Below are 15270 nucleotides of genomic sequence, written 5' to 3'. Positions count from 1 at the left end.
GTGACAACTACAATGACACAAATGGAGAAAATGGCAAATAGACTCAAAATGGATGACTATTACGTGTTGTTCCCTTTCGTAGAGTCGGACCTTGTCGACTGTCGCTTCCCATGTCAGGGACACTCGCCGAGGGAAAGTCTTTCATCTCAGTACGTCTTTTGTTAGATTCTCTTTTGAAATCGTATTCAAGCGATAAGAAAGAAGTCATATGCGTAGGCAGCAGGTGAGCGATCTCAAGTAACAAAGGAAACCCTTTCACTCCCTCGATGTCACACACAGGTCTCCTATGAGCTCCCTCCCTCTTCTTTTTGACCAGAGAGATGGCTCGGGCGCAGGAGTTCAAGCGTGTCCCGAGAACATCCCCCGGGCAAGCTCTCAGATTGAGCTGCTGTTGGAGAAACACAGCAACGGAGAGATCGGCGTCGACAGTAAGTGACTTTGTTCGTCGCCTCTTATTCAGACAGCGTTTCGGCGAAATGGACCTGCCGCTGAACATTCCGCAAGCCCCGACCGACCGACCGACGCTGCTCATCTTTAAAACCCGCCTCAAAACTCACTTGTGCTCTTTGGCGTTTGACTCGGCATGATTCAGACTTGCTCGTGGTTTCACTCCCTGGTGCTTTTTACTAACTTTGTGACTGCTTTATTTCCTGTATATGATCATTTTCCATGTTAAGCGCTTTGTTACAGCTTCGGCTGTTGTTGAAGCGCGAAATAAATCAATATGTATTGTATTATGATAAAAAGGTCTTGCTCTGCAAACTAAAAAATGATAACACCTCACGGATATAATTACAATACTGATTACACTTGAAATCCTGGGGCCAGTTATTTCCCAAAAAATGTACAGTGATACCTCAGCTTACGAACGCTTTAGCTATCGAACTTTTGGCCTTACGAACGTTAAATTCGCAAGAATATAATCTTGGAATGCAAACTATTTTTGGGGAAACACACGGAGCGCCACAATGAGCGATGTGTCGTTGGCGAACGAGCCGATTCTTGGCGCTCCTAACACGGTGTTGAAAATGGCAGCCGACTTTTTTTTCCTCTATTCCCCGCCGCCAGTCTTCGGTTAAAGCCGCACGTGATTGGTCAAGATCCGCGGTAGAGGAGGCTGGGGACACACGCAGCAGTGAGCGGGGGAGGGGTAGGGTAGCTGTTACACGCTGTGAGCAAACGACAGAGCTTGAAACAAAAAAAAAACAAAAGTGAAAGGTGAGAAAATGGATAGAAAAAACAGTGACATTTGGACTCGTTTCAACTTTATTGATAGTTCAAAGGCAGCGTGTAGACTGCAAGGTTAAAATATCCCATCAATGAGGCTCCCCAAATAATCCGCACAAGCCATCAGTTCAATTTGAAATGAAGAGAAGCCAGGGAAGCAGCTATGAATGAAGTTTCTGCTGTGTCTGCCTGCATCTGTCACTGTTGCAATTCACAACCTCTAAGATGTACCACCCGGCGCTCCTTGAGACACTTGATGCAAAAAGCTATCCACTCCATCAAGCCATCAACGACCATCACAAAAGTGAATAAAACGACTTTATTACTGTACAGTACAGTTGTTTTCTTTAATTACAATAGCACATTTATGATCCAAAAATAAGGTATATTTTGTGCAGTTTTAAGACTTATTTAGTTGAAAATTATATTTTATGGCACCTGGGAACTGATGATTCTCATTTTAATGGGAAATTAATGTTTGGAATACACACTTTTCGACGTACACACACTTTCTGTGAATCAATTAAGTTCCTAAACCAAGGTATCACTGTAATTGGATGGAAAAAAAAAAGATCCAAATATGTAAATTGCATTTTTGACGGTCCAGAATCGGATATACAGTTTGAAGTTGATGCCAGTTTTTCAAAGAAGTATTGGATTGGATCATCCCGATCCAGATCCTCTGTTTTCAAGATTACCAGATCCCAATTACCGGTGCTTTAAAGGACAACCGATGTCACTTTTGTTTGATAGCATCTAAAATAGCCAAAACACGCAGTATGATATTTTTATTCAAATGCAAAACGCCAATAAAAATGACTTCAAGTGTCCAGAATTTGCAAAAAATTGAGCTGTGAATTGAGCATTTTCAGAAAGTCCCGCCTCCAGTTCGTGATGTCACGCCAAGACGTCTTGCATTGCTGGAGAATCAAAACAACAGCTTCAGATTCGGAGAATATGCTTTCTTGTTACACCTCCAGTTATGAAAATGATTCAAATAGTTCTGAAGAGGAAAGCATACATGTTTGCAATCAATTAAAGAAATCCTTCCGTGTCATTTTGAGGCAACATTGGGAGGCAGAAAATGGCCACCGAGCTCCTGTGAGGAATGAATCAGCCCATTTCCACAGGCTGATAAATTCCTTACATGGAGCTTGGACGCCCTCTTCTGGCTCTTTCTGGTGCAACACGAGGTTTTCAGACCAAAGAAGCATTGACGTGATGGTGATGGAAGGACTGCTACAATGTGTCCTTTTTTTGGGTCAGGGGCGTTCCTTCAGTGACGTCACGTACGGACTCGTCACCAACTCGAAAACAAGACTTCCGGAATATTCAGCGTGAGTCTTAAAACGTAAACTATAGCGATATGCGGTGGAATCTTTGTAAAATACGCCCAGTAGAAGTCATTTGAAGCCATAATTATGGACACAACTTGTCGGTTGACGTCAGTTGTCTTTTAAGTGGTGTGCTTTTTGTTTGTTTGTTTTTTAGACAAAAGGCAAAATGAACAAATCTCCATTGACTTTCTTTCCACAAAAAATAACAAATATGATGTGGATATTTTGAAGAATGAAAAGCATAAATGTCCAATAGCTGACAGAACAAAAGAATGTTTTGTTTTTTGTTTTCCTTGGGATTATGACATTCACTTGGCAGTTCGGTTATTACGGTGTAGGGCGGTCAACTTGGCCAAAACATTAAGTCATTGTAGGTGTTGCCATCGGCGGGCAATCTTTGACAAAATTGGAGGTACAACCTGGATTTTTGCGCCCGTAGGTGTTCCTAATGAAGTGGCCAAAATATAAGGTACATAATGTCATAGTTCTTGTGTCACTTACTTGATTCTAAATATTCCGACCTTGCAAGATCAGCAATCAATCCCATTCCAAGTGTCTGGTCATTTCCTTTCTAATTGAAGTGATCATGTTCATGACTGTACTGTATTATGGCGCTACAAATGAATTACAGCGCTACAATGGACCACGTCAACCGACTGATGCTGACCTTTTTTGGGGGTCTATTTAGAGTCAAATAATGTCAGCGGCGGGCGGGTGCGTGCTTTCTTTGTGATTTGAATTGTTTTGTGCCTGTGCCAGTCGTAGACATGCTCCAGTCACTTCACTCACTGCAGCAGGAGAACCAGCGGCTCCAGGACCAGATTCTCACTCTGACAGCCAAAAGGGAGCGACTGCAGTTGCTCAACGCAGAGCTGGCCGTACCTTTCCCTCACGCTCATTCAGTGCACATCGCGGCCCGGATGAACTTCCTGTCCTCAAGTCAAGGTTACATTTGGAGATTTGTCATTTTTATCACGCCGTGTACTAACGTAGGTTGCACCGTGTGTGTGTGTGTGTGTGTGTGTCTATCTATCTCTTGCTTGCCTCCTCCTTCATCAGCTTATCGCTGTCGGTCGGTTAATTGTTAAACACGTGCACTGTTGTCTTTTTTTCCTCTCTCTCTCTTTCTGAAATGGTCTTGTGTGTCTCTTGATTTGAGCGTACTGTGGCTTCCTCCACTATTCGAGAAAGATGTGTGCCAAGCTAATTCAAGACTCTGCACAGTACATCAATGTAAATGACACTTGACAGTCACAGACAAGCATACATACAAGAATAAATAAAAGACAATTATAAATAGAAACCAGATCAAGTGAGACAAAAAAAGCCATTTTAAATGTGTGGCTTTTGAGATGGGATTTGAAGGTGGCAAGCGAATCAACGTTACGAATGTTGGGAAAAAGCGAGTTCCAGAGTTTGGGTCCGAGCGTCTGAAAGCTCTGCCCCCCATCGTGTCGAGACGGCCAGGGGGCACACAGAGGTGGAGGGAGGAAGAGGATCTGAGGGAGCGAGAGGGACTAGAAATTTGAAGAAGGTCACATAGGTATGGGATGGAGTCAAGCTTTAAATGTAGAAAGAAGAATGTTCAAGTTGATTGTATATTTGAGCGGGAGCCAGTGGAGCTCTCGGAGGACGGATGGGGGTGATGCGGTGAAAGGATTGAAATAAAAATGCATTATCATCCTTATTATCAATGTCACTGACCGGCATCTGGCTGCTGACCGCTCCAGTGTCCCTTAGCTGCCTCTTGCTGAAAATCAGCCGGGATAGATTCTCACCTTTGACGCCGATGAGGACAAAAGCAATGGAAAATGACTGGCTTTTGCCTGTTTTCTCAGAGCCTCTAATGAGCAATAAGGATCCCCTGTCGAAGAGCACTTTCCATCATGAGCACGCCTTTGTTAACTCCTCCGAGGTGAGAACCTGCACTTTTCTGCTAATATATCAAGTTGACATGTAGCGATGGTCCTTTCCGGCTCGGGCGGGTGTCGACGACGACTTTGCCGGCGCACTGTATGTAGAGCCATCTAGCAAGAAAAGCAAGCTCGGAGAGAAAAAGGCTGAATTCCCTTTTGCTTCCAGGATGTCCACTCGGGTAGTCCGTCCCGCAGTGGATCTTCCCTCTCCTTCCAGAGTAGTCCACCTCCTCAACAAAGCCAATCCGCGCTGAATGGCCGAGGTACATGTGACAGTTTGGGAGCCATCGATCGGCCGGCGGCGGGCGGGCTTCTCGCATCTCTTGCGGCGAGTCCTCAGCTGACGAACGGGGCGCTCGGAGCTTTAAACGGGGTGATCCATTCTCCTGTCCAGAGCGCCGCCCGGCCCGCACTCCCTGCTCTGCGCCCCCAGCCGCCTCCACTCGACCACCAGACGATGGCACAGAGCTTTCAGCTTCCCGAGAGCGCCAGCCCGTGCGTAACCAAAGCGCCTGACGTTTTTCTTGTGCCCGTCCGTATCTCCTCCGTAATGCCACCATGTCTTTTCTCGGGCGTCACACACATGAAGCTATCATGACCTTTTTTTTTTGTTTTACTGTACATCTTCCAGATCTTCTGTCATGTCCGAGCAGCAGAAACAGATCATTCTGGAGCAGCAGCAATTCCTCTCGTCACAGAACTTCACTCCTGTAAGGTTCTTTTTTGAAGCATTAGATTCACCCATCCGTGATCCGGACCACTTTATCCTCGCAAAGGTCGCGGGCGTTCAAGAGCCTATCCTCGCTGTCTTTGTCATAATAATACGTACATGTCATTATGAAGCGCCTTTCAGAACTGTCAAGGACACTTTCCAGTCACTGGATTGATTTTTTTTTTTTTTTGTGCGAGGGTGAGCAGCGGCAGCCATTCGCGCCAGCATTCACTCTACTCGGAAGTGACACAGCAGCAAAGAAACGCATTCCTTATGAAAGGAAGAGGAAATGAAGGAAAGAAAGAAGTAGAAAAACAAAATACAGAAGCTGCTGGAAAGGCAGCCACTCTTGCGGCGCCATCCTGAAGTCAAACAAAAAAAACTAAATCTGACAACACAAAAACACAAAGAGTCATTCGTTCTTCAGCACTTTCTGTACCCTCTTTGTGACATGAAGCAGTTGTAGATGAAAGACGGACGGCATCAAAGCCTCCTTTCACAACCTATCTTGTTGTGAACATTCTTCTTTCTACATTTAAAGCTTGACTCCATCCCATACCTATGTGACCGTCTTCAAATTTCTATTCCCTCTCGCTCCCTCAGATCCTCTTCCTTCCTCCCTCCACCTCCATCTTTGCTAAACATTGTTGATTGAACTAACGAACCAAGGGAGTCTGACTTGTGTCTTGTTCTTTGGCACTCATACGTGAAATTGTCCATTGGCGTTGATTGTCCCGTCGTGCTTTAAAACAGACACATGGTTTAATTTACAACAGATTCTATTGTTACAGACAGCGTTTTTTTAGTTGTTCAATTATGTTTGGGCGTATACTTTGGCCTTTGTCGGAGTGTCGGGCAGCCACATCATTTGCCGCTGCTCACCCGCACAAAAAAAATCCCGTGACTGTAACGTGTCCTTGAGAGTTTTGAATGTATGATTGATTACTACTTCACGATGCCTATTGGGCCCTCCCTACAAGGCACGTTTCATTGTTTGACCAGCGGAAGCACACAAGATGACCAAGGTGAGGGAGTGCGCCATTCACGCTTGTGTGCGGGTAGGCTTTTTGAGCTAAAGTAGACGGACGGCGTCTTGTCGAGACCCTTTGAGTCTCCGGCGGGAGTAGAAGTTCAAAGAGGTTGCCGCTCGCTTGTCGGAATGACGTTGATGAACCTGCGCGTCGATGAACTTTGCCCACCATGCCTTAGGAACAGAGGGCGGCGGTCCGCCAGATGCTTCGGCGGCAAAGGCGGAGGGACGCGCAGCGCCTCACGCCGGCAGGAGCCCCGCGCTCGGCGCCAAACTCCCCCATTTTGGCCCGGTCTCCCGACCCGCCGTCCTCAGCCGGCGCCTGCCCCCTGCCAGGCGACCGCTTTGGACCGCGGGAGAGCCCCCTCCGCAAGTCTGTGAGTCGTCTCGCCACCGTTGCTTCTTATTGACCAGCCCTTTGAAGTTTCTTACCTGCGTCGTTTTTCAGGCTGCGGGAGACAAGAATGGATGAAATCCACCAATGGTCTCCAGTCCAGATATCCAGCAGATAAAAGTCCCTGAAGGATAACCGACCGACCGACCGACCGACGGACGAAGTCAGCTCACATGACACGCCGACGTCATATTTTACTCTGTCGTCATGAAATGAACGTAGAGCGGGATGGACTTGTGTAGGGAAGTGAATTTATCAGACCTTCTTTCGTCTTTCTGTGTCTTTTTAGACGGGCAGCTTTTCAGAGGTCGTGAATTGGGCGCTCATTGTGTCCACCAGACCAGTGGACGGTCGTTACAGGTGTGGTCTAGGGTTTTGATTTGAAGCACTGACCCTTAATGAATCCTTTCCATCAATGTTTTTTTTTCTTTTTCTGGGAATGAATGACTTTGATTTGTCCACACGTAAGCCACCTCACGCATTTGTCTTCCTGTCAATGTTGTCTTCCCTTTCTGTTCGCTGCACCTGTGTTGTTCCTTCCAGGCATTTGCTTTACTCTTACAGTCAATGGTTAATTTCGAACGTTCTACCCTGCGGTTGACTTTCAAGGTTGATTCCTCACAGGACAAGCCAAACGTCACGACGACGACAACATGCCATCAGTGGCATTTCAATGCGAAACTCGTCATTATCTGCGCTGACGTGTGGCTTCCATTTTGCGCGTTTTACTGCCTGTACTGGCTATAAATAGCCACGGGAAATCATCTCATCGACTATGATGAAGTCACTTATTTACTGATGTCTCCAGATTCAAAAGAGCCTCTTGTTCCTCCTCACCGCTTTCTTTCGGGTGAACTTGCGTCTATTCCCAACAGAGAAGTCTACTTGCTGTCCAGATTAAGACTCGAGAGAAACCAAACATTTGGAAGTTGTTAGTGAGAATTTGTTTCCCCGGATTAAGAGTGCACTTTGCATCTTAGTTTTTGGAGCCATTTAAGTCTTTTTTTGTTCATGTGACTCGGCACTCTGTTTTTTTTTTTTATTGTATTTTTTATGTCCAGGATATATATATATATATATATATATATATTTGCGCTACGTATTCTTACTGTAGATGCCTGCTAACTGGCTGTACTTTTAGCAATACTGGATAGATAATGCCTTAAAGATGCTAGCTCTCGAGAGAAACGGTTGTGGCCAAAAGCTCAAGCCACTCCTTTTTTGGTTGTCTTTTTTGAGTGATAAACCGCACTCATACAGAACCAACCAACCCATTGATACATTTTTATACGTCACCGGTTTCATCAAATCTTCTTCTTTTCCTTTGGGCAAGCTTTTCCCTTGACGGGGTCGCCGCAGCAAATCGGTGTCCTCTATCTTGAGAGGTTTGATCCGCATGTTTGTTTTGGCCAAGCTTTGACCGTCGGGTGCCCTTCCTGACGCAACCCACTGTATTTATCCGGGCTTGGGACCGGCACAAGAAGACATGCGTCCGGTTTCATCAAAGTGTGAATAACCTGTCACCGATAACTATACTGTCATTGTTTACTGTAATGTTTGTGTTCAGATATAATGTACCTTGGTTGTTTGTGCTTCAGAGGATCTTAGAGACATCTTATAATGGAGCGTGCGCAAAGGATGTCAACTACAGTATCGTGAAAAAGCTGTCAAAATGAAAATAGTGTTCTTTGTGACGTTACCTACTTTGGGGAAGTTGAAATCAGACGCAGCCGAGCCTTCTTGGCTAACGGCGCTCCCGTTTGTTTTAGTCGTGGAAAGCCCGTCTGCCTGCGTGGCATCTTGCTACGTCGACGTGGTGCTTCCATTCCGCAGCTCGCAAATTCATTATTTACCAGCAATGGGTTTTTTTCCTTCTTCTTTTTTGTGTTCACTTTAGCGTAGCGATATTGTCGGGGGTCTCGTTTTCTCGCCTCTTTTGATTTTGAATATCGTCTGCCCGTGTAAGGTCTTGACTAGTTAGTGTCGTCTGTAGATGTCAGAAAGCAACGTCAAACGGAGGTGTTCAAATACTGTAGCGATGACACAATTATTATGTTGATTTAAAAGTAAATACTCTGAGCCAACATTTCCTTCTTAAAAGCGGGACGCCTACAATTTACCAAGTACAGTATGTCCCGAGAAGACAATGTCCAAGGAAAGGAGAGGCGCAAATGTTTTTCTTTTCTTTCCTATGTTGCACTGAGGCACTGTAAGCCCAACTTGTTCCAATGATTTTTGTTTGATGATGAGTTGTACATTTCTGGTGTGAGACACGTTTTTTAAAAGCTTTGAAGTTGGGTTGACCGAGATAATTGTGACGGGTGTCACAACAGTGACTGTCTTCATCCCCACGATGCTGCCGTATTAATGAAGACGAGACTCGTGGATGTGTCTTTTTATTTCTTTTATTTCTGCAACACTGCAACACAGTATGGCAGAAGGGATGGGTGAAGTCGCATGGGTTTCGTCTTGTGATTAACCTGAATCTCCTCGAGATTGTTCTCAAATGCAAAACATTGTAGATAACAAAACAGAATTAACAACGTGTGATCGTATAGTGGTTATTTACAGAAAAAGAGAATACAACACAAGTTCACTGTTATTTACAAGATGTCCCTGAACGCATCATGGGCGGAGACTCGGCAGAACACGCGGTGCGCTTGTAATGGCTGGCGCACAGTTCAACCAGCCACGGACACTCACGGGCAAATGAAACACGACACAAGAAACTAAATATTGTTCAATAAAAACGAAATGAAACAATTATTACCTGCAACACAGTATGGCAGAAGGGATGGGTGAAGTCGCATGGGTTTCGTCTTGTGATTAACTGCGATAGAAAAGCGCATATTCCTAAGTTCCACTCGACAAAACGTGAAGTAAATAATGACACAAAAAGTAATCTGGACTCGAAATGAATAAGGGAACTAATTAGATAACACTAGACAGTACAAAAGGGGAAACAAAATAAGATATTGTCATGAAAATGCGCGTTAATCAAGACCAACAGAAAATTGCGACTCACCCTGAATCTCCTCGAGATTGTTCTGGAAACTATGGGCGGGACATAGTGCCACACTGTGCGCCGTTGCGTCACTTCCTTCATAATTTAATAACCTAAGTGTACAACTCCGTTACATACACCCCCCTTAAATTATGCAGAAGTGAGGCAACATACACACGGAAGACAACAGAAAGACCAACAGGCAAAATAGACAAGGTTATCGGGCAAGGATGTACAAAAATGCTGTCTAATTATGTCGCTCATCTGACCAACTACGTCAGGTGACTGGAGTAAGGGATCTGTCGCCGGTGTGTCAGGGTCTGTGCGCTCGTCGGAGATGCACTGTACTGGGTCTGGGAAGGAACTCTGTCCCCACTAACATAAGTGGCCTCAGCTCGCACCTGCCCATTCCCCTCTGTACAAACTACATCACCCTGCATAGCACTACATAACTGTGACAGACTGGAGAAAGGTATCTGTTGCTGGTGTATCAGTTGTCTGTGCGCTCGTCGTAGATGCACTGCACTGGGTCTGGGAAGGAACTCTGTCCCCACTAACATAAGTGGCCTCATCTTGAACCTGCCCATTCCCCTCTGTACAACCTACACCACTCTGGATTGCACTATACAACTGTTACACGGTTGGGAAGCCTCTACCAACACACTCAAAGGTGTGCTACTTGTTACATGTAAGGAGCTCATTCTTAGACTTAACACACAAAAACACGTACATGAAAAAAAACACACTAATTGCAAAACAGCAGGTAGACAATTAACACACTACATGTATTTCCAAAACGGGGGTCGACACACCGTCCACCGAGTGATGGGACTGCACAGCGTCTTCATTGTGCAGCATCGCGGTCCCAGTCCGAAGTGGAGAGTCACTTGTGATCCGGGTCACGGCACCAATGTGACGGGTGTCACAACAGTGACTGTCTTCATCCCCACGATGCTGCCGTATTAATGAAGACGAGACTCGTGGATGTGTCTTTTTATTTCTTTTATTTCTGCAACACTGCAACACAGTATGGCAGAAGGGATGGGTGAAGTCGCATGGGTTTCGTCTTGTGATTAACCTGAATCTCCTCGAGATTGTTCTCAAATGCAAAACATTGTAGATAACAAAACAGAATTAACAACGTGTGATCGTATAGTGGTTATTTACAGAAAAAGAGAATACAACACAAGTTCACTGTTATTTACAAGATGTCCCTGAACGCATCATGGGCGGAGACTCGGCAGAACACGCGGTGCGCTTGTAATGGCTGGCGCACAGTTCAACCAGCCACGGACACTCACGGGCAAATGAAACACGACACAAGAAACTAAATATTGTTCAATAAAAACGAAATGAAACAATTATTACCTGCAACACAGTATGGCAGAAGGGATGGGTGAAGTCGCATGGGTTTCGTCTTGTGATTAACTGCGATAGAAAAGCGCATATTCCTAAGTTCCACTCGACAAAACGTGAAGTAAATAATGACACAAAAAGTAATCTGGACTCGAAATGAATAAGGGAACTAATTAGATAACACTAGACAGTACAAAAGGGGAAACAAAATAAGATATTGTCATGAAAATGCGCGTTAATCAAGACCAACAGAAAATTGCGACTCACCCTGAATCTCCTCGAGATTGTTCTGGAAACTATGGGCGGGACATAGTGCCACACTGTGCGCCGTTGCGTCACTTCCTTCATAATTTAATAACCTAAGTGTACAACTCCGTTACATAATCCATGTTATGAATGTTGCACCATGTATCTACAGTATAACAACATACAATGAGGTTTAATGGAGAGCAAGTGACCTGTTGGAATTAGAAGTGCATAAAATGCAGTTTCTCAAATACAGTACGTCATGAAAAGCAAAGTTATAGCTATGCATGATTATAAATGTGTGGTTCCTTTGCAACAAAAGAGCACCTAATGTCAAGTTTATTGTTATTGTAAAGTGTAATTGCCCGGAGGGAGTGATCAAAAAAGAATTTGAGAATATTCAGATTAATATCCCTGTAAAGTATTTTGATACTTTGGTGTGTACAATTGAAAGAGTGGAAAAAAATCAGTTTTGTCAATAAATGTATTTTGATGAGGTTCAATGTCTTTAATGAGTTTTCCTTGACGGCGTAATATTGCAATCCGTGCATTTGGCCTCACAACAAAACATCAGGTGTCTGTGCCCTTCAATTGAACACGTTTCATCTTATATCTGATGTGTAAAAGATGCTTGTAATCGCGGTTTGGGTCTTTCCGTTGTTGAGTGACGTCAAGTCGCGGTCGGTTTCCACTCGACGTCGCAACACGGACCGAACGCGACCGAACGCGACCGAACGCGACCGAACGGGCTGTTCCGGCGCACTTTGACAAGTCGGAAGTGGTACAAGTTACGTATTACGATGAGCGTTACCGGCCGTACGCGTACGGATTCATGAATGCGCCAATAACTTCCGCTTCCGGCGCCTGGTACTGCAGGATCGACCAATCAAATGAGCGTACTGCAGTCGTCAGGTCGCGCCTATTGCCTTGTTGACGCGCCACTCAAACTGAATCCGCATTGTGATTGGCTTGATGTTTGACCCTCGATTTGCAAGTTCCTCTTACTTAAAGCGCCACAACCAACCTTCTTTGAACCTCGACCGAGATGACGCCCGTTTTGTGAAGTGAGGACGCGACTGTATTTTGACGATGTCGCTTAATTGATCGGCGCGGACTTTAATGATGTCGCTTTATTGATCGGCCCTGACAGAGAAGCAGCCACTGACGTTTCCTAATAACGGTGTGTTGTGAACTTGTTTTGAAGAGATTCATCGAGAGCTCCGGCTGCGGCAACATGTCAATTGGAAAACTGAAGCCGGTGGTCAAATTGGATCACGGATGGATTTGTTCAATGTTGAAACGAGCTCGGATGACAACGATGGTTTCAAAGGTAAACGTTACCCTTTCCGCTAGCGATTCCCGTGAAACAGTGAGAGCTCCTTCGTGCTTCCATGGTACTTTCGTCACTTCCGACACAATAACTACACTGCGTTTGGTGCGCCGTTAGACTGACGAATCTGCGTAGGGAGTAGGAAGTAGGGAGTAGTAAAGTAACAAACGTAGAAAAGAGCAATGGTGGAAATCCAAAATGTGGCCCGGGGGCCAAATGCGGATGGCCGGTAACGCCGTCACCTGCGTGTGCTAAGTGCTGCCGTCTAGCGGCTCGATTAGGAACAGCAAATTAGCATCGGTTTCATTTGCTGAATGAGCGTCCCAATACATACGAGCCAAAATGGCGACGATCAACAAAAGGAGCCACGTTGACGAACGAGCGCTGGCAATTCCAGTTTTACATTCATGTTTCAAATGAACCCAAACGCATGCTTAAAATAACTGAAATCTCAAGTAAAAAAGCTTTTGTGAACCACAACGGTGCCTTGAAATGTATTTGAATGAGTTGCTGTTATATCTAAAGAACGGAAAGAACATGGTTGCACCCCCCGACATTTTTAACACACAAAATCTGTTGCCCTTTGGACATGCCTGCGCTATATTTATAATAATTAGTATATATATATATATATATATATATATATACAGACAGATATAAAGTTGGGCGTGTGTGTGACACGTGACTTTCCTCAGGTCCATCTGGCCACAATTCCTTGTAAGGCCGTCATCCCGTCCAAGAAGCCTTTCAAAGTGGACCTTATTGGCGGAAAGCGTTACTCTTGGTGCACCTGCGGGCACAGCAAGAAGCAGGTAAATGCTATATGCGCTTTCTAATGAATAAAAAAAGAGGTGGACATGTACAATGAGACTATAGTCTTTTCATTGCCACTTGTGCTGATATTGCTCATGGGGGGAGGCGAGGCAATACAATGAAAACGTGTGCATACGAATGGTGAGCGTTGTTTGCATTCATTGGATATTGCTTGATGTCGTTTGACGTCGTTGACTTTGTGTCCGTCCGTCCGTCCGTCCGATGGGGTAACAAATGTTTTGTGTGTCGAGAGGCCTGCCTGTAATTGTCTTCCTCGCTGTTCTTTTGCTTTCTGCTTTCCCCTTCATGGGTCGCCACGGCGAATCGGGGTCCTCCATCTCATCCTATTTTGTGCATCGCTGTACGGCAAATAGGGATTCAGGGTGGGGAATCGGCAACATCACATGCTCTCATTTTTGCAAATTATGGTGCAAAATAAGGATGGTATTTTGTCCACGACAAAACGTCATCTCAATAGACTCTCCGGAATATTGATGATGACCAATTTTGTGTTTGGGAGCCTCTTCATCTTTATTAAATTCATCCAGTTGCTCGTTCTGGAGCCGAAAAGCCAGTGTCTTATTGTGCCGGTCCCGAGACCGGATAAATAGAGAGGGCTGTGTCAGGAAGGGCGTCCGACGTCAAAGCTTGGCCAAAACAAACATGCCCATCAAAGCTCTGAAGACGGATGACACTGATTGGCTGTGGCGACCCCGTCAAGGGAAGGAAAAGAAGAAGAAGACGACGATCTGGAATATGTCTGCTATCCGATGTTGGCAGCGCTCACGATGAAGCATTTCCTACAAGTTTTAACACACGTGCTAATATGCAGCTCTCCTCAGATCACTGATGTTGTAGCTTTTTAGCTTTTTATTTTAGCGCGTGTGTGTGTGTGTGTTAATTGACAATTGGCAGTTAGAAAGTGCACTTTATGTTTGTTGTTTGTGTGCGTCGGTTTAATGAGCTCAAACGTTTGTGTGATGATAAATGTGCAAACAGCCCCCAGAAATCAGGAAAGGGACACATACTTTTCCATTGTACGGTAACGTATGGCTTTGAAAGTGTATTTTGTGTGATTGTTTCAGCCTTTCTGCGATGGAGCGCACAAGAGCAAAGCCCAGGGCCTGTCGCCACTCCGCTTCGTGCCGGAGAAAGATGCCACCGTTTGGCTGTGTGGCTGCAAATACACCAACAAGCGTCCGTACTGCGACGGCACGCACGAGCAGGAATTCATCGTATCCGCACCGCTACATGAAGCAAACTAACACGTCTCGCCTTCTAGACTGTCAAGTGTCCAACAAGAACACTGCTTGTAAATGCGGAACATGCGGTATGAGTGTATGTACATTTATTTCAAGATCGAATGTTAGCACTTTCAATCTGATACGTTGGCAAACCTCTCGGAGATCATTGCTTCTTAACCCTAATGGGGCATTAAAGCCAACCGGTTGGGATGCATTTTCATCGAAGAACCGTTCCTGACTGAACAATAAAAGTGAAACAAGTGTTACTACTTCAGATTTGCTCAACTGGGGATGATAAATCATGCAGATGAATTGATTGAGGACTTGTTCATCCGTCACGGGACATATTCATATGACCATTTCTTTTTCCCTTAACATAGCGTGTGCAGGGCGACCCAAAAAGATAGGTACCCATGAACATTTCAATTGTGCCCGTGATGAAGAAGCTATTTATTTCAAATGACAACCACGCGTTAGGCAGTTTATGGAAGAGCATTCAGCAGAGTTTTAGCTATGTCCCTCCATTTATGTCTTTGCCAAGATGTGTTCCAACAAGGTTAAGAACCACTGGTCTAACAAAAGGCGGTCTGACATGTTATCAGTAAATCAAATCAGATGTACGTACCATCACCACAACAATAAAAAAAAAAATGACATGACA

At 45.0% G+C, this 15270-nt stretch overlaps 2 protein-coding genes across 14 annotated transcripts in view; both read left to right on the top strand.

The window, feature by feature from the left end:
- LOC148892006 (protein AF-17-like) overlaps positions 1-10994 on the top strand; it is a 29308-nt gene extending 18314 nt beyond the window's left edge. For 7 of the 12 annotated variants that reach the window (XM_089006650.1, XM_089006645.1, XM_089006649.1 and 4 more), the window contains 8 exons: positions 83-149; positions 280-428; positions 3324-3509; positions 4403-4479; positions 4647-4975; positions 5112-5190; positions 6402-6595; positions 6671-10994. In XM_089006650.1, the coding sequence (XP_088862776.1) occupies positions 83-149; positions 280-428; positions 3324-3509; positions 4403-4479; positions 4647-4975; positions 5112-5190; positions 6402-6595; positions 6671-6734 (1145 nt within the window). In that variant the 3' untranslated portion in view covers positions 6735-10994. Of the gene's footprint in view, positions 1-82; positions 150-279; positions 429-3323; positions 3510-4402; positions 4480-4646; positions 5013-5111; positions 5191-6401; positions 6600-6670 lie in introns of those variants that run through there. The other 5 variants (XM_089006644.1, XR_016116286.1, XM_089006647.1 and 2 more) reach the window with 5 other exon arrangements.
- Positions 10995-12150: 1156 nt separating this feature from the next.
- LOC148892005 (uncharacterized) lies at positions 12151-15270 on the top strand. 2 transcript variants are annotated; one of them, XM_089006460.1, is made up of 4 exons: positions 12151-12286; positions 12427-12552; positions 13248-13364; positions 14451-15270. In XM_089006460.1, exons 2-4 carry the CDS (start codon positions 12457-12459, stop codon positions 14628-14630), a joined length of 393 nt encoding a protein of 130 aa, XP_088862586.1. In that variant the 5' UTR covers positions 12151-12286; positions 12427-12456; the 3' UTR covers positions 14631-15270. The 2 variants fall into 2 exon arrangements, with proteins under 2 accessions (XP_088862586.1, XP_088862585.1); XM_089006459.1 differs by having other exon boundaries at positions 12246-12552.

The sequence above is a fragment of the Hippocampus bargibanti genome, linkage group LG10, assembly GCF_051943395.1.
Source record: "Hippocampus bargibanti isolate YZ-2025 linkage group LG10, ASM5194339v1, whole genome shotgun sequence".
Lineage (NCBI taxonomy): Eukaryota > Metazoa > Chordata > Actinopteri > Syngnathiformes > Syngnathidae > Hippocampus > Hippocampus bargibanti.
This window is presented reverse-complemented; position numbering and strand designations above follow the sequence as displayed.

Bases quoted from the DNA above. Each gene is read 5' to 3' on its own strand.
- LOC148892005 (XM_089006460.1), top strand. From the start codon at position 12,457: ATGTCAATTGGAAAACTGAAGCCGGTGGTCAAATTGGATCACGGATGG. The intron at 12,553-13,247 runs GTAAACGTTACC...GACTTTCCTCAG, and splicing joins TGACAACGATGGTTTCAAAG to GTCCATCTGGCCACAATTCC. The intron at 13,365-14,450 runs GTAAATGCTATA...TGATTGTTTCAG, and splicing joins GCGGGCACAGCAAGAAGCAG to CCTTTCTGCGATGGAGCGCA.